This window comes from Pseudorca crassidens, chromosome X, assembly GCF_039906515.1.
Source record: "Pseudorca crassidens isolate mPseCra1 chromosome X, mPseCra1.hap1, whole genome shotgun sequence".
Classification (NCBI taxonomy): domain Eukaryota; kingdom Metazoa; phylum Chordata; class Mammalia; order Artiodactyla; family Delphinidae; genus Pseudorca; species Pseudorca crassidens.
Window position 1 is genome coordinate 75,349,726 of NC_090317.1, and position 26,342 is coordinate 75,376,067.

Below are 26,342 nucleotides of genomic sequence, written 5' to 3' on the forward strand. Positions count from 1 at the left end.
TCTCAAGCAGATCACCAGTCGTGGTGAAAGTCATCCAAATCCCAGAGTTAACATTTCTACCTTGGTATTGTCAGTGGTTGGATCTGTTGCAATTGTTAGTGTTATTTTAAGTGCCACTATTTATATTTTAAAGAAGAAAAGAAATGCAATTAGATCGAGGACTGGATTTTAATAAAATAAACAAAATTGAAGGATACTGTGAATTTTTAAATTCTGTGTGGATCATTAGCTCATGAAAATAATTTTAAGAAGTCTGAATGGATACGTAGATTAAATATAAACACCCAGAGATATTTGAAATACTGTAAATCAATATTAAAAGTATAATTTTATTTACTCATTGTTTCATTTATCATCCATAGTGATAAATAAAACTCTTTTCTTCTTGCTAAACAAACAAACAAACAAAAAGAATGACTGTCATCAAAAAGGAATCCTAGTATGCTGCTGGTGAGAATGTAAATTGGTGCAGCCACTATTGAAAATATTTGGAGGTTCCTCAAAAAACAAAAACTAGAATTACCATATAATCCACTCCTGGGTATATATACAAAGAAAACAAAACACTAATTCAAAAATATACATGCACCCCAGTGTTCATAGCAGCATTATTTACAAAAGCCAAGATGTGGAAGCCTAAGTGTCCATCAACAGATGAATTGATAAAGCAGCTGGTATATATACATACAATGGAATATTACTCAGCCATAAAAGGAATGAAATTTTGCCATTTGCAACAACATGCATAGACTTGGAGGGTATTATGCTAAGGAAATAAGTCAGGCAGAGAAAGACAAGTACTGTATGTTGTCACTTATATGTGGAATCTAAAAAATAAAACAAACGAATGTACATAATAAAACAGAAACAGGCTCACAGGTGTAGAGAACAAACTAGTGGTTACCAGTGGGGAGAGGGAAGTGGAGAGGGGTAAGATAGTGGTAGAGGACTAAGGTACAAAGTACTATTTATAAAATAAATAAGCTACAAGAATATATTGTACAGCACAGGGAATATAGCCAATATTTTATAACTTTGGATGGAGTATAATCTATAAAGATATTGAATCACTATGTTGTACACCTAAAACTAATATTGTAAATCAACTACACTTAAGAAAGAAAGCAAAAAGAAAAACTTCGAGTTTGCAACCTCAGCACCCTATTTCAGGCATGGATCAAAACCACTGAGTAAAAGAATTTTCAGGAACAAGATATTCATATAGTTTCAAAGTATTACCCACAGATTACTTACTAATTACAAATGGAAACTATATCTTTACAATGAAGTTATCTGGCAAATACCACCTTAATTAATTGATCAAATTTAGCATCACTAATAATGATACAAACTGACCTTATCTACCTTCTGATGGGATACAGTAAGAAGTATACAACATAAACAAATATTTTTGCCAAGAATGTTTAACCCCAATCAAATTTAGCCTTTTAAGTTTACAGGAAATACAGGGTATAGAAAAATGCAGAATGTTTGACATTCTTTTAGACAACTGGCTTGGAATTTTTATAAAAGTCAATGCCCTGGGGAAAAAAGGTAGTGGTACTGTTTTGTATTAAGAGGCTAAAGAAACAGAAACAAATGCAGTGTATGAACTTTGGATCTAGATTTGAAACACCCACCTATAAAATAATTTTTTCATGATATTTGAGAAAATTTGAATATGGACCGGATATCAGGTGATATGGAATTATTATAAATTTTCCTCGGTATAAAAATGTTATTGTGGTTTTGTAGGACAGCATGCTTATTATTTGGAGATGAATACTACAATATTTAGAGTTGAAACAATTTACTTCTAAAGGGCTCAGAAAAAAAATATACAGAGAGAACAAGCAAATGTAGGAAAATGTTAATTCCTGAATTTAGGTATAGACAGTATTAATTTTCATAGTACCATTCTTTCAACTTTTTTGTATCTTTATAACCAAGAGTTATAGGGAAAATGCAAATAAAATAGGCTTAGTTCCAACAGGGAAATTTACACAGGAGAAGAAAATCTATGTGCTTTCAAAATTCACATAATTTTTCTGCCTGCCAACCACTGCTTTCATAAGCTATATGATAATCATAACTTATGCCTTCTTAGTGTGTTCCCACTGCTGGCCCATTTTCTAGGCTAATTACTGGCAAACACAAATTGACATCAGCCAATTTGAGATTCCCAATTATTCCATTCTTTTTGCTTTTTACCTATTGCTTCCATTAATCTGAAGTAGGAGAACGGTACAGGTTACCTCCCCCACAATCTCATGACCAGTGGCATATACAATGCAAGCAAGCCTCAGGCCTAATTCTGCCACTCACGCAGGTATTTATCTCGAAGCAGATTCAAAACAGTTGTACAACCTGTTCTGTAAACTCAGTGAAGTCTCAGCTCTCTTTCCTTTCAGTTGCTCTGACTGCATCATGCATTAAAGTTTAAATTGAAACAGATGAGATAATAATACAGCAACGCAATTGTAGTTCAGGCAATAAAATCCCATGATCTAATGCCCAAATGCAAGACCAAGACCCCTTTGCAATCCTAGGCTTCGGCTACCATTCTATAGGGTGTGAGCTCTTAGGCTTATTAGAATCTTCTTACTTTTGTAATAATAGCACTTGTTATTTCTGAAGCAATACCATTGCATTGTAGAGATTGGAAAATATAGAAGAACAAAACAAGTCAATAAACAAAAATAAAAGCTTTCTATTTTCAGCATCCAAAAGTCACTACTATTAATATATTCGTGCTTTTTCTTCTGGATCTTTCTGTGGGTGTGGGTATGTGTTTATGTATACACACACACCCCACACAAACACATTTACATTTTTTACCAAATTGAGGTTATGCTGTTCAGTAACACCAAACTTTTTTCAGTTCAACAATTTCCACCTTTTTTCAGTTCAACAAGTTCTACTTCTCCAGAGCATATTAACATTTCCTTAGTTGACCCAAAAATTTGTTTTTCTGTAGAGTCTTTTTTGTTTTTTTTTTAACATCTTTATTGGAGTATAATTGCTTTACAATGGTGTGTTAGTTTCTGCTTTATAACAAAGTGAATCAGTTATACATATACATATGTTCCCATATCTCTTCCCTCTTGCATCTCCCTCCCTCCCATCCTCCCTATCCCACCCCTGTAGGTGGTCACAAACCACCGAGCTGATCTCCCTGTGCTATGCGGCTGCTTCCCACTAGCTATCTATTTTACGTTTGGTAGTGTATATATGTCCACACCACTCTCTCACTAGTTTTGTCTACTTTCGTCATTGTATTTTTCAGCTTGTTCCCCTATTTTCTTTATTTCTTATAAAGTAGAGGTTGTATTTTAAGGCTAGATGGATTCAAGTTAACTATTTTGGGGATAGAACACATCATAGGTGATTTTGTGTACCTTATGCTGCATCACATCTGAAGATTCATAATATTAGTTGACCCACCTTACTGATGTTAAGATTGATCATTGCTCTATTCTAACCTGTCAATGAAAGCTTGAGAATGTCTATACAATATTTCTAGCCAATCCACAATCCATTTATCTTGACACATCTAAGCAATGAGAAGTCAGTTTGCCACCAACCATGCTAATTAACAGAGCCATTGGTGTTGATTGGAGATGAGGTTAGCTGAAGCTTATAGTAGCCCCTCTGGCTTCTGATTAGAGTCTTTTAAATACTAATTAATCAGTCCTAGAGTATGTAAATATGCATTTAAAATTAGAATACTACAACCATAACTGACCTGTCCTAGGGTGTGCATGAAAACTAACAAACACATATATCAAATTTCATCCATTCTAAAGGGCACTTTTCTTTTTCAAATTGTAACCTGAATTCTGGATGCATCTTAGAATCAATTGTTTCTTAAAATCACTGTTGTCAGATAGCAGTTTTTATCTAATTATCATAACGTCTACATGCATGAACATGATCATAGCTGCTCATGTTGTAGTCATTTTAGTTAAATTATGTTCATTGTTGAGTTTATTTTCTATTTAAAATGTCTTCAAAAATATTACATAATGATTTGACAGTGAAAGTTTCTTCTTTCTCAGTGGTACATACTAAAATAATGGTGTGATTGCAATTGATGACATTGATGAAATTTAGGACATTGTACTGGCTATGTTGCAGTATTTAAAGTAAATTATGAATAATATAACACCAATGGTTGAAACCAAAGCTGTCTGCCCTTAAGGGCATCATCTTCAGGAATTGGGATGTTACCAAAAGCTCAGCTTCTCTGTATACCAGTGCCGAATCAAACCTTGGAGACCGAGTTTTGGGTGAATAGAAAAGGATAGCTTTATTATTTTGCTAGGCAAAGGGGGACACAGCTGGTGCGTGCCTGAAAAACTATGTGTCACAACCCCAGAGGATTTGATGAAGGGTTTTATAACAGTGGTTCAAGGGTGGGGTCTCTGACAAGATTAGGTTATGTGTAGGGCCTGCACTCCTCTAATCTGGTCTCAGGTAATCATCTTGATGAGCTTCTCTGGTTCCTTTAGTCTTTCCTCAGGTGGTTTTCTGGCTGCTTCTCCCTTGATTAGCAGCTGTTCAAACCCTCCCTTTGGAACACAGGGAAAGTCATGCAGGCTGGAGTCTTGCCTACAAGAAACGGGGAGGCCTGGGAGCCCCACAGGGCCCTGCTTGGTCTCACTCCCCGCTTTTTACTTGATCCTCCTCAATCTTGAGGAGAACAGATATTAGATTAGAAAGGGAACAATCATTTTGGATAGAGATGTTAATCATAAACTCAGCAGAGGAACTTGGTTTTAGGGGAACTCGGTTTTAATCCCCACTTTGGTTTTATCTTTCCCCAAATCTTTCAGGGAACTGGGTGACGACCATTCTACTTCCTGCTGAGATGGGGTGTCTAAATTTTGGGGAGTAGATACCAAATTTACAATATTTGAGCTCCAAGTCCTGGATCCGAGTCTTATGTGATTAAGATCTCAATCCCTTGGTCTGCCATTTTGGTGCAACAGGCCCAGTTAGAGGTAAGAGGAATGACAACTGGAACTTTAGTAGACAGAAAAATCTCATTTCCTTAGGAATTCAAGGGAATAAGTCTGAAGCCTAGTGTGGAACTGGTACTTCAGAGAGACTTGTTGTAGCCAGTTGTTTCCAAACCATTTCCTGTATGGGGAAAACCCATTAAGGCAATCCTGAAGACCCAGAAATAGGAAGCTGACCACATATCTGGCAGTTAGAATTATCAAAAGGATCAGCATATGGATGTATAACTTTGTACATAAAAGGTATGAGAAAGAATAAGAAAACAGAACTTTCATTCTGCTTGTCAGAACAAATACTTAAAGTTTCTGAGTAGTAAGAAGAATGTCATAGGATCCCTTCCATTTTTCTTCAAGCTGCTGCTCAGATCCTTGCTCTTTTTTTAAAATTTATTTATTATTTTTGGCTGCGTTGGGTCTTTGTTGCTGCATGCAGGCTTTCTCTAGTTGCGGTGAGCAGGGACTACTCTTTGTTGTGGTGCGCAGGCTTCTCTTATTGTGGAGCACAGGCTCTAGAGCACGTGGGCTTCCGTACATGCAGCACGTGGGGTCAATTGTTGTGGCTCTTGGGCTTTAGAGTGCAGGCTCGGTAGTTGTGGTGCACAGGCTTAGTTGCTCCGCGGTATATGGGATTTTCCTGGAGAAGGGCTCAAACCTATGTCCCCTGCATTGGCAGGCAGATTCTTAACCACTGTGCCGCCAGGGAAGCACCCTTGCTCTTTTGCACACTTTCAGCAGCACTGGGTCTCCTGCTTTAAAGGGATGCAAGGGAGCTTCCAGGTGAGGGGGAGACCTGTGGAATACAAACTCATGCAGTGGTTAACAATTGACCAATCTGTTGTACATACTGTTTAATTTTTGCCTCCTGTGTTAGAAATGTTTCTCTTTCTTTACTCTTAGGAGGTAAGAGTGGTATCCTGTATACCTAGCCTGCTTCTAGGGGCCACCAGTGTACAAAGGAGAGCAATCAGCAAGACCTTTTTCCATTTTAGATGAGTTTCCTGGCATCGTTTGGCGAGCATTTTCTTCAGAGTGTGGTTCATCTTCTTACCCTTTCTGTAGATTGCAGTGTCCATGCTGAGTGAAGTTTCCATTTTATACCTAAACCTTTATTTGCTGTTTGCATTATTTCTGTGATGAAAGCAGATCCATTGTTGCTCTGAATAGTAGAGGGAAGGCCGTACCTAGGAATAATGTCCTTAAGAAGGGTTTTTGTCACTTAAGATGCTTTTTTCCGTTCTGGCTGGAAAGGCCTCTACTCAACCTTGATCCAGGTATAATCCTCTTAAATCTTTAACCAAAATCTTGTGAAGGAGGGTGGGGGACTTTTTAAATCCTTGTGGCATCCTGAGTCTGAAGGAATAGTATAAGGAACTCTCATATGCCTGTAAGGAACTCTCATGTGCCTATCACCCAGCTTCAACAATTTTCAACATGTAGCAAACCTTGTTTCATCTATATCCCTATTCATTTCCCCTCCTCCTATATTATTGTGAAGCAAATCTAAGACATTATTTTATCCATAAATATTTCAGTATGTATATTGAAAAATGAAAATTCTTTGTACATATAAACACAATATAATTATCACATCTGAAAACAAACTGTTAATAATTACTTAATATCATTAAATATTCTGTGTTCAATTTTCCAGTAGTCTCAAATATGTCATATATATATATATTTTTTTTTTAATAAGGATCCAAATAACGTCCACACATAGGAATCTTTTCAGATGTTTTTTAAGTCTCTTTTAATCTCTAGCAGAGGTCAGCAAATGTTTTCCAGAAAGGATTAGATAATACATATTGAAGGCTTTGTGAGCTATATGGACTCTGTTGCAGCTACTTAGTTCTACCTTTATAATACAAAAACAGCCATTGATAATATGTGAATGAATAAGCATAACAATACTCCAATAAAACTTTATCTACAAAAACAGGTTGGATTTGGCCCAAGGGCCATAGTTTGGTGATCCCTTATCTATAGCAGTAGTTCTCAATCTTTTGTGTGTATCAGAATCACTTGGAGGGCTAATAAAGAACACAGAGGCCAAAGTTTGATAGGATAGGGCCTCTGTGTTTTTACCATGTTCCCAATCTGTAAGTTTCTTCTTCATCTCTTTCTTGTTTCTTATAATTTATTTGTTAAAGAAAACAGGTCATTTGTCCTTTAAAGTTTCCCATATTTTGAATCAAGAGGCTTGCTCTGATTCAAGTTCTTTTTTTTTAATTTGTTTTTTGGGGATTTGGGGTGGGTTTTTTTGGTTATTTTGGGTATTGGGGGCGTGGTCTTTACAGTGGGGAGGGCAGACATACTTAATAAATGGTTCTACGTTCTTCCAACAGTAGACATGTAATGTGTGACTCTTTCTTTTTTCCATTATTTTCAAGGGAAGGACTTTCTTAGAGTCACTGAATGGCAGAGCTGAAAGACTCTTTAGATTACCCAATAACCACCTCATTTTATAGGTGAGGGAACAGATATCCAGGGATGGAAAAAGATAGGCCCCAAATCATACAACGTGTTAGTGATGGAACCAGTTTAATGAACTTATTCAGTTTTTATTTTTATTTGTTCATATTTGTTGAGGTATAATTGACAAATAAAAATTGTATATATTTATGGTATATTACTTATATACCATAATGATGTTTGGTATATGTATATGTTGTGAAATAATTGCCACAATATAGCTAATTACTATATCTATCACCTCATATAGTTACCGTTTTCTCCCTTCCTTCCTTCCTTCCTTCTCCCCTCCCTCCCTCCTTCCCTTCTTTCTTTCTTTTTCTTTCTTTCTTTCATTCATTCATTCTTTCTTTCTTTCTTTCCTTCCTTCCTTCCTTCTTTCTTTCTTTCTATGAAGAACACTTAAGATCTACCCTCTTAGCAAATTTCAAGCACAAAATACAGTATTGTTAACTATATTCATATTGCTATATATTAGATCTCTAAAACTTACTCATCTTATATAACTGAAAATGTGTACCTCTTGACCAACATCTCCCCCATTTTCCCCTCCCCCAGCCCCTGGCAACTACCATTCTACTCTGTGTCTGGCTTATTTCACTTAACATAATGTCCTCCAAGTTCATCCATGTTGTTGCAAAAGGCAGGATTTCCTTCTTTTTTAAAGCTTATTGATATTCCATTGTGTGTATATGTTTATCTGTTTGTCCATCTAAGGACACTTAGGCTATTGTGACTAATGCTGCAATGAATATGGGAGTACAGATATTCTCTTTGAGATACTGATTTCATTTCCTTTGAATATATACCTAGAATTGGGATTGCTGGATCATAAGGTAGTTCTGTTTTTATAGGCATTTTAATTTATGACCTCTGATCTAAACCATCTAATCAAAATTATTTTTTCCTAAACTGGAGGCTTTTTATAACCTCTCTCTACTCTGGTTTAAATTTTGATGTTCAAGAAGTTGTATCCATTGAGAACATGGGGAGGGGGAAGGGTAAACTGGGGTGAAGTGAGAGAGTGGCATGGACTTATGTATACTACCAAATATAAAATAGGTAGCTAGTGGGAAGCAGATGCATAGCACAGGGAGATCAGCTCAGTGCTTTGTGACCACCTAGAGGGGTGGGATAGGGAGGGTGGGAGGGAGACGCAAGAGGGAGGGGATATGGGGATATATGTATATGTGTAGCTGATTCACTTTGTTATAAAGCAGAAACTAACACACCATTGTAAAGCAATTATATTCCAATAAAGATGTTAAAAAAAAGAAGTTGTATCTATTTTCTTTAGTCTAAGTGGACTAAAGAGTTTAAGATTTCTTTGCTTCCAAATCATATTACAAACTCCCACCTAATTAACTACTCATGATGCCCTTATTTTTGGTTTCATTCATCTTATTAACCCACAATTATGCCTCTTAATGATTTTCAAAATGTATAATAAAAAAGGAGAGATGTCAAATGGAAAGAAACCTCCCCAAAGAATAGATTACCTTTCAAATCTCATAAGAAGACTAAGAATGAAAAGAGTGTCCTAAATGGAATACCTTGAACCTCCATCAGAGAAACAGAAGGTGGCTTTTGCCTAAAGGGGCCCCCATAGGGGCTGATTTCTTGACAGGAACTAGACAAGCAGGCAGTGGGATGCAATGGGATGACTGTAAGACTTGGAGCCCAACAGATATGGGTTTGAATCCCTGTATTGCCATGTATTCACAAACTGTTTGACTTTAACTAAGTTCTTTACCCTCTGTGAAACTAGGCTTCAGAGATAATATACTCTGCCTTTTGGAGTTATGAGGATTAAGTGAGCTCTGGCATATTCAACCAAAGTCACTTTCTTTCAAAGCTCAAAAAAGGAGATAAGCATTTACACATGCTGGAGGCTGTTGTCTCACAAGTGTCCTTGCCTTGTTACTAGTGGTTTAGCCATTCTGGATCTCGGTGGCAGCATGGAGTTGCTTTTCCATTTTAACATCTGAAATATTCTGTCACTAAAGAATAAGGGTTAATTGCAGAAGTATTTAAACTGTTAAAAGGGATCCATCATCAGTCTAGCAATACCAAAGGCCTGTGAATAGTTGCTGTTCATTATCATCTGAATGGCACCCAGCCTTTGTCATGGGCTTAACAGACTTCATTAGAATTTGTCTAAGGATTCTGTCCCTGTCAATTACCTTGTTAGTGACAGGAGCCTGCCTATTAATGGGGTCAGTCTCTCAAGGGACTTGACCTGGGCAGGTTTTGAAAATTAGTGTTTGTGGCGGGCTGTTCCATTCCCTTATCTCCCCACTCCCACAGCCAAACTGACCAAAGCGCTGTACACCTTTTACTTAGCTGCCTCCAGTACTATATGAAAGAGTGCTAGAGGCTCTCAGTTCTATTAAAAATAATTAATTAGTATCTACTCTGTGTGAGGCACACACACTTGGAAGTTGTTTACCACCTAGTAGGAAAGGCAGATAAGAAACAGAAAATTGCAATATATTCGACTTGCCAATGGTGTCAATCAAGATGAGGACAGTGGGCTGTGAGAGCCCTGAAGGAGATGTCACCTAAAGTGAATCTCAAAGGATAGACATTCTTTGGATCTAGGAGGATGGAGACATTCTAAACAGAGGGAATGGCATGAGCAAAGATACGGAGATCTGAAACAGCATGATATAGCCAGAAAACTTCATCTAAGCAGTGTAGTATATAAGAGTGTCAGACATCAGCAGTGCCTAGATGGAGGCTCCTGGAGAGGTCATTATAACAGCAGATACTTCTAATGGAATATTTCCAGGATACCATGCTAAAGCAATTTAGCTCTATTTATTTCACAACCGTCTGAGGTGGATACTATTTTTGCGAGTGGGAAAACTGAAGCCCAGAGAAGTTAGGTCAGCAACATTCACTGTTGCACGGCTAATGGGTGGCAGAGTTGGGATTCAAACCCAGGTCAGCTTCAGAGCCCAAGCTGTGCATTGGGATTGGAAATATGTGTCAAGTTACTGAAGACTTTAATTGCTACTTTGAAGAGAATTGGCAGTGTCCTATAAGTGATAGGAAGCCACTTAAGGTAATTTAAGTAAAGAAAGTGACTAGGGACCAGAAAATTTGGGATTAGAGGCCCTTCTCTAATCAGGCTAACTGACTGTGGCTTCAGCCAAATCTCTTTCCTTCTTTGGACCTCTGTTTTCTCATCTGTAATGTGAGGACAATGATAAAGTGCTAATCTTAAGGATCTCTTTTGGCTCTTTGAGTTTTTTGCCTCTCTAGCTAGGGCTGGGGAAGAGACTAGATTCCTGACTGGTGAGACTGGTAGGCACTTTCTCTATGTGCTTTGTTCTTTATATATGCTTTATACATGCTGTACCTCTTGCCCTGGAATACCTTCTTGCTTCCCTCCTGTCTTTCCAAATACTATAGCCATCCACCCCTCTTCTCATGACTTCTACAGTGCTACAAACTAAGTTAGCCATGGCTCAGTTTGGCCCCTAATTATATGCTATCTTGTATTCTTTGCTAGTTGCTTCCTTTGTAATCTTTTCTTCCCATATATATTTTGGGCCTCTCCTCTTCTTCTACTTTTTAGTTTCTCTTACCCCCTAAAGCATCTAACACAGTCTTGGTTACAATGGGGTCTTGGAGAAAATCTTGTTAATCATTTTCTTTCTCTTCTGGCAGTGTGTGTGAGCACAGCAAAGAGAATCTTATGACCCCCTCTAACATGGGGGTGATCTTTGGGCCCACTCTCATGAGAGCTCAGGAGGACACTGTGGCTGCCATGATGAACATCAAATTCCAGAACATTGTGGTGGAAATCCTAATTGAGCACTTTGTCAAGGTATGTATTTCCTATCTTTACCATCACTCCTCCAACCATGTGACACTTTCCTCTAGCCAATTTTTAGAGTTGTGTCTTCTCTCTGGCTCAAGTTATAATGGAAGGAAAATCCATATGACACAATGACATTTAATAGCATTTCTGACCCTGTGAAATTCATTCTTTCAGCAAACATTGCTTGAGCATGCAACTATTTTATTATCAGACCCCATGCAAGATGGTATAGAAGAAAAATATCATTGTACATGCCTTTAAGGAGTTAATAGTATAATATGGAGACAACCATGTAAACAAAGGAAAATGATAGGTATAAAAGTGGTATATGTACAATTAAACCATAAGGAAAGCAATACTTATTAAAACCCCATAACATTCTAAAGAATTTAAGGTGTTATATTTATATGGTATGTAAAATATGAGGTAGTGTACATTGTAATTAGATCAAATGAAAAATCATGATACAGATAGAAAATGAACCCAGGAATGAGGCTAGACAAGAAATATTTAATGACAAGTCCTATACACTTGCTACGGATGGTCCTACATTTGACTCTAGGCTTTCTAGCAGCCAATGCCATCCTAGCAGAACATAATTCAATACAAACTTTTCTTCAGGGGGAGGGGACTGGTGATATAGTCCAGGTGGTATGCACAGTTCAAATCCAAGCTCTTCCACTTACTAGCTGTATTAGGTAAGATACAGGTTAGGCTGCTAAGATACCACAGTGGCTCCAACACAAGAGACATTTATTTCTTGGTTTGGAACAGTTCAGCAAGGTGGTCCAGGCCTGATACAGTGACTTGACAAAGGCTAGAACCCAGCTTACTTCTTTGTTGTTGTTCCATCATCCCTAAGGTGCTGCTTCATCTGCATGACCAAATATCTTCTACATTATATCAATTGGGAAGTATGAGAGAAAGAAAGCTGAGGATATAACCCTTTCCTTTAAGGCAATGACCTGGAAGTCATACATATCACTTTTATTTACATACCATTTATCAGAATTTAATCTCATGGTCAGATCTAGCTATAAGAAAAGCAGGGAAATTTAGTTTTTGTTTGGGGCAGCCATGTGCCTAGCTAAGACTTTAGTTCTTTTACTAAAAGAAGGAGAGAATGGATATTGGAGAACAATTGACATTCTCTGCCATATTATCTGTGTTACATTGAGCACTGTAACTTCTCTGATAGTCATTGTGTTTCAGCTGAAATGTGAAGATGATAATAAACACATGCTATGTGAGAGTTACATGCCCAAGGCCATTTAGCTAGTGAGAGAGCTAGAATTTAAATCCATGTACGTGGCTCAGAGTTGAAGTACTTAATCACTATACAGTGCTGCCTTACCAATCATTTTGGTACAATGATATTATTGGGTATATACAGGACACTTTGGGATTATCAAGGATGGGTACTTGCAGAGAAGTACAACCTATGTCAATACTTAAAGTGGGAAAGAAAGGGAAATAGGGAAAAGAAATTTCAAGGAGATGGTTCAGCATGAACAAAGGCCCAAGGACCTAAAACCCCAAACCATTTTATATTGTTGGAACATGAAATGGAAATAGGAGTGGCAAGAGATGTGACTGGAGGCAGACGGTGGCCATGTTCTAAAAGGACTAGGCTTTGTCTAATTAAGGAGTTTGGAATGTTTGAAATTGTTCTTGCAGGCTTGGGAAAGCCTTGCTTCAAATTAGAGTAGTATGATGAATAGAGTTAAATTTGGGTGACTGTGTGGATGGGGCTCTACTTCATACATATAAGAAATACAGAATGGGAAAATTTTAGAAAGATGGAGCAAAAGCTCAGTTTGGGGCAGATTGGATTTGAGATTTCTGGAATATATCGAGAGAGCAATATCTAGGAAGTAGTTGACTATGAATCCAAAGCAGGGATCGGCGAACTTTTTATTGAAGAACCATATAATAAATATTCTAGGCTTTGCAGGTCATAGATGTGTGTCACAACTACTCAACTCCACCTTTGTATTGGGAAAGCAGTCATAGATAACATAAACAAATGAATGTTCTAATAAAACTTTATTGACAAAACTGGCAGCAGACCTGTGGGCTGTAATTTTCTGACTCTTGGTCTATAGCCCAGATATCATTTATTGATTAACTGATTAGTTCATTCATTCAGAAAATATGTTTTGAGTATCCACATTTGCCAGGTACTGTTTTAGGCATGGGGATACAGCCCTCATGTAATTTAGAAAAACAGTATCAATATAACTAAAATATATAATATATTAAATGGTAATGAGCATTAAGATGAACAGTAAAGCAGAAAAGGGGAATAGGGAGGGTTGAGAAGTGGTTTTCACATTTTAAATACAGTGGCCAGGAAGACCTCATTGAGAAGGACTTTTGAGCAGAGACCCATAGGAAATAAAGGAATTGTTCATTCAGATATCTGGGGGGAAATCATTCTAGGCTGAAGAAATGGTAAGTGGAAAATCCCTGAGGCAGAAATGTGTATATCATGTTCATGGTACAAAAAGGAGGCCAGAAGGATTAATCAAAAGAGGAAACAGAAGAAGATGGTTCAGGGAGGAAATGGAGAGGGAAAGCTAAATAGATCCTATAGGGCCTTAGACCCATTGGAAGGATTTTGACTTTACTATCTGAGTAGAATGAGGTTTTTGACTAGAGAAATGACATGATTTGACTTATATTTAATAGGACTATTCTGGATGCTGTGTGGATAATAGCTGTAGGGGGACAAGGGTAGACACAAAGAGTCTAATTAAGAGCCTGTTTCAATAATGCAATCAAGAAATGGTTTGTACCTTGGATGGCGGTGGTAACAGTGGATATGGTGAGAAAGTGGTCAGATTCTAAATAATTTTGAAGGCAGAGCTGACAGGACTTGCTAACAAATCATGTGGAATGTGGGAGAGAGAGAGGAGCCATGGATAACTTAAAGATTTTATATCAGAGCAACTAGAAGGATGAAGTTTCCATTTACTGTGATGGATAGGCTGAGGGAGAAGAAGATTTGAAAAAAAGAGCAGGAGTTCAGTTTGGGACAAGTTAAGATAGATATGCCTATGAGACATCTGAGGTCAGAGAATAAAACAGGATTAGGGAAATAAAGTTGGCCTTCCATAGCATAGAGGCAGTGGTTAAAACCATGCAAGTCTTGCCTAGGGATACTTGTAGCAAGACAATAAATGTTAGACCAAAGATTGAAATCTAGGGAGTGCCAATGTTTTAAGGGCCATTAGAAAAGACCACAAAACAGATCAAAAAGAATGTTCAGTAGCATGAGAATGAGGAGATAGGGGAGCCATAGACTCCTGGAGAGGAGATAGTTTTTGGAAGAAAGAGTGGACAGTGGTTTCCATTTCCCAAGACAAGTCATCTAGGACAGGAACTGAAAAGTATTTACTGCTTTAAGTGTTTTTTTTTTAATTTTTAAATATAAGCAATACATATACATGGTAAAAATTTCCAACCATGAAGAAAGTATAGAATGAAAAATAATTCCACCCTTTACTTATTCTCAACTCCTAGTTCCAAACGTCATTTCAATAATTTCTTCTTTGGCATTCCGGCAAAGAAAAACAATACATATATATACATACACATGCATTAATATATTTGATAGATTTTAATATGCATATTTTATTTCTCTACTGAGAAAGCCTAGACATTATATGTAAAAGCAACACAAAACAGAAAAAGCCTCACAGACTTAGAGAACAAACTTATGGTTACCAGGGGGGAAGGGGGGGAGGGATAGATTGAGAGTTTTGGGTTTTTTTTTTTGTGGTACATGGGCCTCTCACTGTTGTGGCCTCTCCCGTTGCGGAGCACAGGCTCTGGACACGGAGGCTCAGCGGCCATGGCTCACGGGCACAGCTGCTCCGCGGCATGTGGGATCTTCCCAGACCGGGGCACGAACCCGTGTCCCCTGCATCAGCAGGCGGACTCTCAACCACTGCGCCACCAGGGAAGCCTGCAGATTGGGAGTTTAAGATTGACATGTACACACTGCTATATTTAAAATAGATAACCAACAAGGGCCTACTGTATAGCACAGGGAATGCTGCTCAATATTCTGTAATAACCTAAATGGGAGAAGAATTTGGAAAAGAATAGATTATGTGTATATGTATAACTGAATCACTTTGCTATACACCTAAAACTAATGCAACATTATTAATCAAGTATGCTCTGATATAAGATAAAAATATAAAAAAGAAAACTTAAAAAACAAACAAAAAATGAAGACTCTGTAACATGAAGGGAACAAGGCACACCAGACCATGTACGGACCTTGGGACCTGAGGAATGACATGGCCACAAGTCATCAGGGTTTTGATTTTGCCTCATGTCTTCCATATTGGGTAGTGTAGAAGCTGACAACCTAAGAACACCAACGGGTGCAGTCAAAAGAGTTCCCAGCAAAAGCCTGCTCTCTGTCCAAAGGAACTGGAAAGGAACAGCCTAATGACAAAAAAATTTAGATAATAACCCCTTCACCGCAAAATGCCACCAAAAACTTGAGGCCTCACCCCCACCCTCAGAAAATGCTGAGTGGAAAGACTAGACTTCTATCTTTGCCAGTCTGTAAGAAGGCACCTCAACCAACCTCTTCCTGCCCCATGTGGTTGTGTCAAGGAGGCCAAGTGGGGAACCAGACTTTCATCCTCACCTGAGGTAATGAGATACCTTCCCCCACTCCCTATGGTGTCAGTGGAGACCACATAAAGCACCTGGACTCCCATGACCATTTAGCACTGGAGTAGTGTCAGAGGAGGCCTGGCAGAAATACAGGACTTTACCATTACTCTGTGGTAGCAAGTCTACTACACTGTGGTATCAGTTGAGAGGAGACCATGTGGGGAACCATAATGAGACTTGCTTCTTCTCCAGCCAGAGTGGTGTCAGCAGGGCCTAGTGAGGAGCCTAAATTCCTACATTTGCCTAGCACTAACAAGGTAGTGTTTCCTTCCCTACCTACTCCTAACAAGGAGTCTTTCCTTCCCTTTGGGATGTCAGTGGAGGCCAAGGGGAAAATCTGGACTTCCACTCCATCCTCGCAGTAATAAGGTAGTGCACTCCTCCCCTGCAGTGGCACTGTCAAAAGAGGTCTGCTCTAACAGAAGGTATAAGTAAGAACAAGATTCTCATAATACCCAAAATGTACAGGCTTTAGTTGAAAATTATTTGTCATACCAAGAACAAGGAATATCTCAACATGAATGAGAAAAGACCATCAAAAGACATCAACATCCAGATGACACAGATGTTAATTATCTGACAAGAATTTTAAAGATGCCATCATAAAAATGCTACAATGCACGATTAGGAATACATTTGAAACAGATGGAAAAATTTCAGCAAAGTTATAGAAAATTTCTGCAGAGAAATACACAGACTCGGCAAAGAAATAGAAGATATAAAGAAGAAACAAGTGAAAAATATAGAACTGAAAAATGCCGTAAGTGAAATTTTAAAATTCAGTGGATGTACTCAACAATACAATAGAGAGAACAGGAGAAAGAAACAGTGAACTTATAGAATAACACAAATTATGCAATCCAAGCAACAGACTACTAAGAGAATTTGTTACAGCAGACCTATCCTAAAATAATGGCTAAAGGAATTTCTTTAAACAAAAAGGGCACAATTAAAGAAGGGATCTTGGAATAGCAGGACAGAAGAAAGAACAACAGAAAGACCAAAATTATGAATAAACATCATAGACTTTTATTCTCCCATTTAGATTCCTCAATTACATTTCTTTTTTTTTTAACATCTTTATTGGAGTATAATTGCTTTACAATGTTGTGTGAGTTGCTGCTCTATAACAAAGTGGATCAGCTATATGTATGCATATATCCCCATATCTCCTCCCTCTTGCATCTCCCTCCCACACTCCATATCCCACCGCTCTAGGTGGACACAAAGCACTGAGCTGATATCCCTGTGCTATGTGGCTGCTTCCCACTACTAGCTGTTTTACACTTGGTAGTGTATATATGTCCATGCCACTCTCTCACTTCATCCCAGCTTACCCTTCCCCCTCCCCATGTCCTCAAGTCCATTTTCTACCTCTGCATCTTTATTCCTGTCCTGCCCCTAGGTTCATCAGAACCATATACATTTTTTTAGGATTCCATATATATGTGTTAGCATATGGTATTTATTTTTCTCTTTCTGACTTCACTGTGTATGACAGTCTCTAGGTCCATCCACCTCACTACGAATAACTCAATTTTGTTTCTTTTTATGGCTGAGTAATATTCCATTGTATATATATATGTGCCACATCTTCTTTATCCATTCATCTGTCGATGGGCCCTTAGGTTGCTTCCATGCCCTGACTATTGTAAATAGAGCTGCAGTGAATATTGTAGTACATGACTCTTTCTGAATTATGCTTTTCTCAGGGTATATGCCCAGTAGTGAGATTGCTGGGTCGTATGGAATTTCTATTTTTAGTTTTTTAAGGAACCTCCATACTGTTCTCCATAGTGGCTGTATCAATTTACATTCCCAACAACAGTGCAAGAGGTTTCGCTTTTCTCCAGACCCGCTCCAGCATTTACTGTTTGTAGATTTTTTGATGATGGCCATTCTGACTGGTGTGAGATACTATCTCATTGTAGTTTTGATTTGCATTTCTCTAATGATTAATGATGTTGAGCATTCTTTCATGTGTTTGTTGGCAATCTGTATAAATTCTTTGGAGAAATGTCTATTTAGGTCTTCTGCCCATTTTTGGATTGAGTTGTTTCTTTGATATTGAGCTGCTTATATATCTTGGATATTAATCCTTTGTTAGTTGCTTCGTTTGCAAATATTTTCTCCCATTCTAAGGGTTGTCTTTTGGTCTTGTTTATGGTTTCCTTTGCTGTGCAACAGCTTTTAAGTTTCATTAGGTCCCATTTGTTTATTTTTGTTTTTATTTCCATTTCTCTAGGAGGTGGTTCAAAAAGGATCTTGCTGTGATTTATGTCATAGAGTGTTCTGCCTATGCTTTCCTCTAAGAGTTTGATGGTGTCTGACTTTACATTTAGGTCTTTAATCCATTTTGAGTTTATTTTTGTGTATGATGTTTGGGACTGTTCTAATTTCATTCTTTTCCATGTAGCTGTCCAGTTTTCCCAGCACCATTTATTGAAGAGACTGTCTTTTCTCCACTGTATTTTCTTGCCTCCTTTAAAAAGATTAGGTGACCACATGTGCGTGGGTTTATATCTGGGCTTTCTATCCTGCTCCATTCATCCATATTTCTTTTCGTGCCAGTACCATACTGTCTTGATTACTGTAGCTTTGTAACATTTAGTCTGAACTCAGGGAGCCTGATTCCTCCAGCTCTGTTTTTCTTTCTCAAGATTCCTTTGGCTATTCGGGGACTTTTGTGTTTCCATACAAGTTGTACAATTATTTGTTCTACTTCTGTGAAAAACGCCATTGGTAGATTGATAGAGATTGCATTGAATCTGTAGATTGCTGTGGGTAGTATAGTCATTTTCACAATGTTGATTCTTCCAATCCAAGAACATGGTATATCTCTCAAACTGTTTGTATCATCTTTAATTTCTTTCATCAGTGTATTATAGTTTTCTGCATACAGGTCTTTGGTCTCTTTAGGTAGGTTTATGCCTAGGTATCTTATTCTTTTTGTTGCAGTGGTAAATGGGAGTGTTTCCTTAACTTCTCTTTCAGATTTTTCATCATGAGTGTATAGGAATTCAAGAGATATCTGTGCCTTAATTGTGTGTCCTGCTACTTTACCAAATTCATTGGTCAGCTCCAGTAGTTTTCTGGTAGCATCTTTAGGATATTCTATGTATAGTACCATGTCATCTACAAACAGTGACAGCTTTACTTCTTCTTTTCCAATTTGGATTCCTTTTATTTCTTTTTCTTCTCTGATTGCTGTGGCTTAAACTTCCAAAACTACTAGTGGTGAGAGTGGGCAAACTTGTCTTCTTCCTGATCATAATGGAAATGTTTTCAGTTTTTCACCATTGACAATGATGTTGGCTGTGGGTTTGTCATATATGACCTTTATTATGTTGAGGTAAGTTCCCTCTATGGCTACTTTCTGGAGGGTTTTTGTCATAAATGGGTGTTGTATTTTGTCAAAAGCTTTTTCTGCATCTATTGAGATTATCATATGGTTTTTCTCCTTCAGTTGTTTAATATGGTGTATCACATTGATTAATTTGCATATATTGAAGAATCCTTGCATTCCTGGGATGAACCCCACTTGATTATGGGGTATGATCCTTTTAATGTGCTTTTGGATTCTGTTTGCTGGTATTTGGTTGAGGATTTTTGCATGTATGTTCATCAGTGATATTTGCCTGTAGTTTTCTTTCTTTGTGACACATTTATCTGGCTTTGGTATCAGCGTGATGGTGGCCTCGTAGAATGAGTTTGGGAGTGTTACTCCCTCTGCTATATTTTGGAAGAGTTTGAGAAGTATAGGTGTTAGCCCTTCTCTAAATGTTTGGGAGAATTCACCAGTGAAGCCATCGGTCCTGGGTTTTTCTTTGCTGGAAGATTTTTAATCACAGTCTCAATTTCAATGCTTGTGATTCATCTGTTTATATTTTATATTTCTTCCTGCTGCAGTCTCAGAAGGTTGTGCTTTTCTAAGAATTTGTCCATTTCTTCCAGGTTGTCCATTTTATTGGCACACAGGTGCTTGTAGTAATCCATCATGATCCTTTGTATTTCTGCAATGTCAGTTGTTACTTCTCCTTTTTCATTTCTAATTCTATTGATTTGAGTCTTCTCCCTTCTTTTCTTGATGAGGCTGGCTAATGGTTTATCAATTTTGCTTATCTCCTCAAAGAACCAGCTTTTAGTTTTATTGACCTTTGCTATCATTTCCTTCAGTTCTTTTTCATTTATTTCTCATCTGATGTTTTTGATATCTTTCCTTCTGCTAACTTTGGACGTTTTTTTGTTCTTCTTCCTCTAATTGCTTTAAGTGTAAGGTTAGGTTTTTTATTTGAGATATTTCTTGTTTCTTGAGGTAGGCTTGTATTGCTATAAACTTCCCTGTTAGGACTGCTTTTGCTGCATCCCATAGGTTTTGGGTCATCGTGTTTTCATTGTCATTTGTTTCTAGGTAGTTTTTGATTTCCTCTTTGATTTCTTCCCTGATCTCTTGGTTATCTAGTAGTGTATTGTTTAGCCTCCATGTGTTTGTATTTTTTACAGATTTTTTTCCTGGAATTGATATCTAGTCTCATATTATTGTGGTGGGAAAAGATACTTGATATGATTTCAATTTTCTTTAATTTACTGGGTCTTGATTTGTGACCCAAGATATGATCTATCATGGAGAATGTTCCACAAGCACTTGAGAAGAATATGTATTCTATTGGTTTTGGATGGAATGTCCTGTAAATATCAATTAAGTCCATCTTGTTTAATGTATCAATTAAATCTTGTGTTTCCTTATTCATTTTCATTTTGAATGATCTGTCCACTGGTGAAAGTGGGGTGTTAAAGTTCCCTAATATTATTGTGTTACTGTTGACTTCCCCTTTTATGGCTGTTAGCATTTGCCTTATGTCTGGAGGTGTTCCTATGTTGGGTGCATAAATGATTACAATTGTTATATCTTCTTCTTGGATTGATCCCTTGATCATTATGTAGTGTCTTTCTTTGTCTCTTGTATTAGTCTTTAGTCTAAAGTCTATTTTGTCTGATGTGACAAAAGTTGCTACTCCAACTTTCTTTTGATTTCCATTTGCATGAATATATTTTTCCATCCCCTCGCTTTCAGTCTGTATATATCCCTGGGTCTGAAGTGGGTCTCTCTTAGACAGTATATATATGGGTCTTGTTTTTGTATCCATTCAGCCAGTCTGTGTCTTTTGGTTGGAACATTTAGTCCATTTACATTTAAGGTAGTTATTCATATGTATATTCCTATTACCATTTTCTTAATTGTTTTGGGTTTGTTATTGTAGGTTATTTGCTTCTCTTATTTTTTCTGCCTAGAGAAGTTCCCTTCTCATTTGTTGTAAAGCTGGTTTGGTGGTGCTGAGTTCTCTTACTTTTGCCTGTCTGTAAAGCTTTTAATTTCTCCATCAAATTTGAATGAGATCCTTGCTGGGTAGAGTAATCTTGGTTGTAGGTTTTTCTCCTTCATCACTTTCAATATGTCCTGCCACTCCATTCTGGCTTGCAGAGTTTCTGCTGAAAGATCAGCTGTTAACATTATGTGGATTCCCCTGTATATTATTTGCTGCTTTTCCCTTGTCTCCATTACGTTTGATGCTTAGAGCAACAAATAAACTTTTCCAACTTTATTGAGATGAAGCAAAAATTATGGTATGATCTGATGTGGTTCTCAGTGTATGTGAAGAAAATGCTTAAGACAGTGGTATTAATGGAGCATAAAAAACTTCAAATGAAGAGAGATTTAAATACATTTCACCAATGACATGAAATGTTGACACTAGTAGCCTATGATAAGTTATGTATTTACAGTGTAATACGTAAAACAACCACTAAAAACCTTTAAAAAGTGATGCACTCAGAACAGATAAATCAAATTGGAATTCTAAGAAATGTTTAAGAAATCATAGCTATCCTAAATGTCTATGCACTAAACCAAAAAATGTATATACTTTAAATTAGATGATGCAAAAACTTGTGGAACTGATAGGAGAAATACAAAATTCATAATTGTACTTGGAGACTTTAGCAACCTTCTCTCTCAAGAACTGAAAATGCAACTAGACAGAAAATCAGAAATACAAGAAATCAAGGGCTTCTCTGGTGGCGCAGTGGTTGAAAGTCCGCCTGCTGATGCAGGGGACACGGGTTCGTGCCCCAGTTCTGGAAGATCCCACATGCCACAGAGCAGCTAGGCCTGTGGGCCATGGCCGCTGAGCCTGCATGTCCGGAGCCTGTGCTCTGCAACAGGAGAGGCCACAACAGTGAGAGGCCCGCATACCGCAAAAAAAAAAAAAAAGAAAAGAAATATAAGAAATCAAGAGCACCATCAACCAACAGGATCTGATCAACATTGATATAATACTACACCCAACAGCAGTTAAATATACATGATTTTTAAGTGGCCATGGGGCACATACCAAGATAGTCAATATTCTAGTCTATAAAATGAACTTCAAAAATGTTTACAAATTGAAATCATGCATGTGTTTTCCCTGACTGCAATGGAATCAAACAAGAAATCAATAACAGAAAGGCAACATGAAGCTTGGCAGAAAAAATGGTGGTGTTAGAGAGTCCAGCTTCTCTGTCCCCCCACAAGAACAATGATTGGATAGCTATCCATGAACAAAAACACCTCTAGGAGGCTTCTATAGTCTCCTTCAGAAGTTTTAGAAACACACTGGAGCAACAACAACAACAACAAAAACAGGAGAGAAGGAAGAAATTGCATTTTGTTTACATCATCCCCATCCTTCAAGTCAACATTGTTTAGTGCCAAGAAGGAACTTCCCAGCTAGGAAAAGTTCCTCTTGCCTGGAAGGGAAGAAGGGAGTGAATGACCAACTTCTCCAGCCTCTCAGGGCAGTATGTAAATGTCCCACTTCAGTTTCGCACCACCCAGACCAGCAAAGCTGAGATGTGTACAGCTGGCTAGGAACAAAGATGAAAAGCAGTGGCTATTATTAGCAGACATGCAGTGGGACTGATTAAAGTCCACAGAGACCTGCTCTGCAGACAAACTCAGCAGATTTCACCACTGATGAAGCCAGTGGCCAGCACAGCTGCTATGAACCCACTGTAGGTCTTGACCAGCTTTTTCCCCACAGGTATTCATGTTCCCTAATGGCAGCCAACTGAGTCCATCTCCACTCTCTCCACCCACTCACCCCTGATGGTGCCTAGGAACCACCCTAGCAGCCATCCAAAATCTCTGCAGCTGCACAAGTGTAAAAGACAAGCGGCCCAAGACCCTCCCCACCCCCACTGGAGCCCACGACCCATGCCTGCAGGCAGTGTGGGCCTCTGCAGCTGTGTGAGTGGGCCTCTGCAGCTGTGTGAGTAAGGCTGGTTTAGGACACCAACCTACAGACACTAGGCTCACCACCACTACTCCGCTAGTAGTGGACTAGCCTACCCAGCTGTGCACCTGCACACCACTGGCCTGACAACCATCTTTGGCCTCTACCACAGCACACACATCCTGGGGGGAGAGCGTGCAGCCATGGATGACAACCACTTGTGCACCTGGCTCAGGCTCTGCCTTCTGTCACTGGCCAGCACCACTGCCCACCCATAACTAGCCCCTCCAGCTGTGTGCCTGCGTGCTCCCAGCCCAACTCCCACCACCAGCCACCACTGCGGTGTGAATGCCCAGGAGGAGATTATGCAGCTGCAGGAGTGTACACTAACAGCCAGGGACCCCACAGCTGCATATGGGCCCAGATCAGGCCATGCATTCTGTCACTGGTGAACACAACAGCACTCACCATTCCATCTCTGCACCTGCACACCTCTAACAACTCTGTCACCAGCCTCCTTTGAAGTCTGCATACCTGGGGAGAGAGTGTGCAGCCATAGAAGGTCATTCTGACATCCAGGGCCTCTGCAGCTGCCAGTGTGCTCATAGTTGGCCCTGACCTTTACTACCTGCCCTAGTTCCCATCACTATATGTCTGTCTGCAACTAGCCCTTACTTATAAACAGGCACCTGCAGTTGGCCCCTATAGCGGAGTGTCTGTACACCACCAGCTCCAGCCACCACAGCTGCCTGCACTGGTCCCTAGCTTTTGGACCTGGAGGTGCCACTTAGGACCCCAACAGCCCTTGCAACTATGTTGAACCCCCACAGTACCCACCAAGGACCATGCAGTTGATGATACTGTGGACCCCAGTAGGCTGAGCCAAAGAAAAATCATGCCCCCATGGTGCCTGACACATGCTTCAAAACTTAGCACCCTGTACTACCAGACTGAGGTTTGTAGCACAACTCAGCATGCCCCCACTCACAGGAGAAAGGCTTCCCTTACCGAAGTCAATCCATAAAGTCTGGAAGTTGTGACTGCTTCTTCAAATGAGCAGACATGTATGAAAGGCTACACAGAATCCTGAAGAATCTGAGAAACATGTCTCCACCAAAGGAATATGGTAAACCTCCAAGAGTTGGCCCCAAAGAAGTGGAGATCAGGAATTGCCTGACAAAGAATTCAAAATGTTCTATAGTTCCCAGAGAGCTACAAGAGAAAACAGTCAAATAATTTAACAAATCAGGGAAACAATATGAGAACAAAATGCGAAGTTCAATGAAGAGATAGAAACATAAAAAAGAAACAAATTTGGGGACTGAAGAATATAATGACTGAATTGAAGAATTCAATCGAGAGCTTCAACAACAGACTTGAACATGCAGAAGAGAGAATTAATGAGCTAGAAGACAGACCAATTGAACTTATCCAATGAGAGGAGCAAAATTTTTTTAAAGTATGAAAAGTAATGAAGAAAGCCTACAGGACTTATGAAACAATATCAAGAAAAATAATGTACTAATGATTGGAGTCCCAGAAGGAGCAAAGAGGGAGAAATGGTTTTAAAGTTTATTTAAAGAAATAATGGCTGAGAACTTCTTACACCTGGACGTCCATGTTCATGAAGGTAATAGATCACCTTGAAATTTCAATCCACGACAGTATTCTCCAAGACACATAATAAAAAAAACTGTCTAAAACCTAAGATAAAGGATTTTAAAAGCAGCAAAAGAAAAGAAATTCTCTCATACAAGGAAATGCCCATAAGGCTGTCAGTGGATTTCTCAGCAGAGGCCAAAAGATAATGGGATGATATATTCACAGTGCTAAAAGAAAGAAACTGCCAACCAAAAATACTTCACTCAAGAAAGTTGTCCTTCAGAATTGAAGGCAAAGTAAAGATTTTTCCTAATAAACCAAAGCTGAGGGAATTCTTCATCACTAAGCATGCCTTAAATGCTGAAAAGATTTATTCAGGCTGAAACAAAGGATGCTAATTGATAACATAAAGACACTTATATGAAAATATACAATGGACTGGTAAAGGTGAGCATATAGTCAGATTCGTAATACCCTAACACTGTAATATGGTGATGTGTGAACTACTTAATTCTAGTACAAAGGGTAAAGGACAAAAGTACTAAAAATAGCTATAGCTTCAACCATTTGTTAATGGATAACAATATAAAGAACTGTAAATGGTGACATCAAAAACATAAAAGGGGGAGTAGAGTAAAAAGTATTTCCATGAGATCAAACTTAAATTGTTAGTGTAAAATAAACTGTTTCCACACACTAGGAAGCACCTTCATGGGCGGAGACTCTGGGTGGCGGGGGGTGGGGGGGGGAGCTTCAGAGCCACGGAGGAGAGCGCAGCAACACGGTGAGGAGGACAAAGCGGAGAGATTCCTGCACAGAGGATCGGTGCCGACTGGCACTCACCAGCCCGAGAGGCTTGTCTGCTCACCCGCTGCAGTGGGCAGGGGCTGGGAGCTGAGGCTTGGGTTTCAGTTGGATGGATGGGAGAGGACTGGTTGCGTGAACACAGCCTGAAGGGGTTAGTGCACCACAGCTAGCCAGGAGGGAGTCCGGGGAAAAGTCTGGACCTGCCAAAGAGACAAGACTTTTTCTTCCCTCTTTGTCTCCTGCTGCGCAAGGAGAGGGGATTAAGAGTGCTGCTTAAAGGAGCTCCAGAGGCAGGCGTGAGCCGTTGTTAACAGCGCAGACCACAGAGACAGGCATGAGGCGCTAAGGCTGCTGCTGCCACCACCAAGAAGCCTGTGAGCGAGCACAGGTCACTATCCACACCTCCCCTCCCGGGAGCCTGTGCAGCCCACCACTGAGAGGGTCCCGTGATCCAGGGACAACTTCCCCAGGAGAACACATGGCATGCCTCAGGCTGCTGCAACATCCTGCCGGCCTCTGCTGCTGCAGGCTCACCCTGTACTCTGTGCCACTCCCTCCCCACGGCCTGAGTGAGCCAGAGCCCCAGAAGCAGCTGCTCCTTTAACCCTGTCCTGTCTGAGCGAAGAACAGACGCCCTCA

The 26,342-nt window shown here is 39.1% G+C and overlaps 1 protein-coding gene across 6 annotated transcripts in view; it reads left to right on the forward strand.

Moving 5' to 3' along the window:
* Positions 1-26,342, forward strand: part of OPHN1 (oligophrenin 1) — a 602,961-nt gene that overhangs the window by 473,791 nt on the left and 102,828 nt on the right. For all 6 annotated transcript variants that reach the window (XM_067724252.1, XM_067724257.1, XM_067724254.1 and 3 more), the window contains one exon: positions 11,169-11,328. In XM_067724252.1, the coding sequence (XP_067580353.1) occupies positions 11,169-11,328 (160 nt within the window). The remainder of the gene's footprint in view (positions 1-11,168; positions 11,329-26,342) is intronic.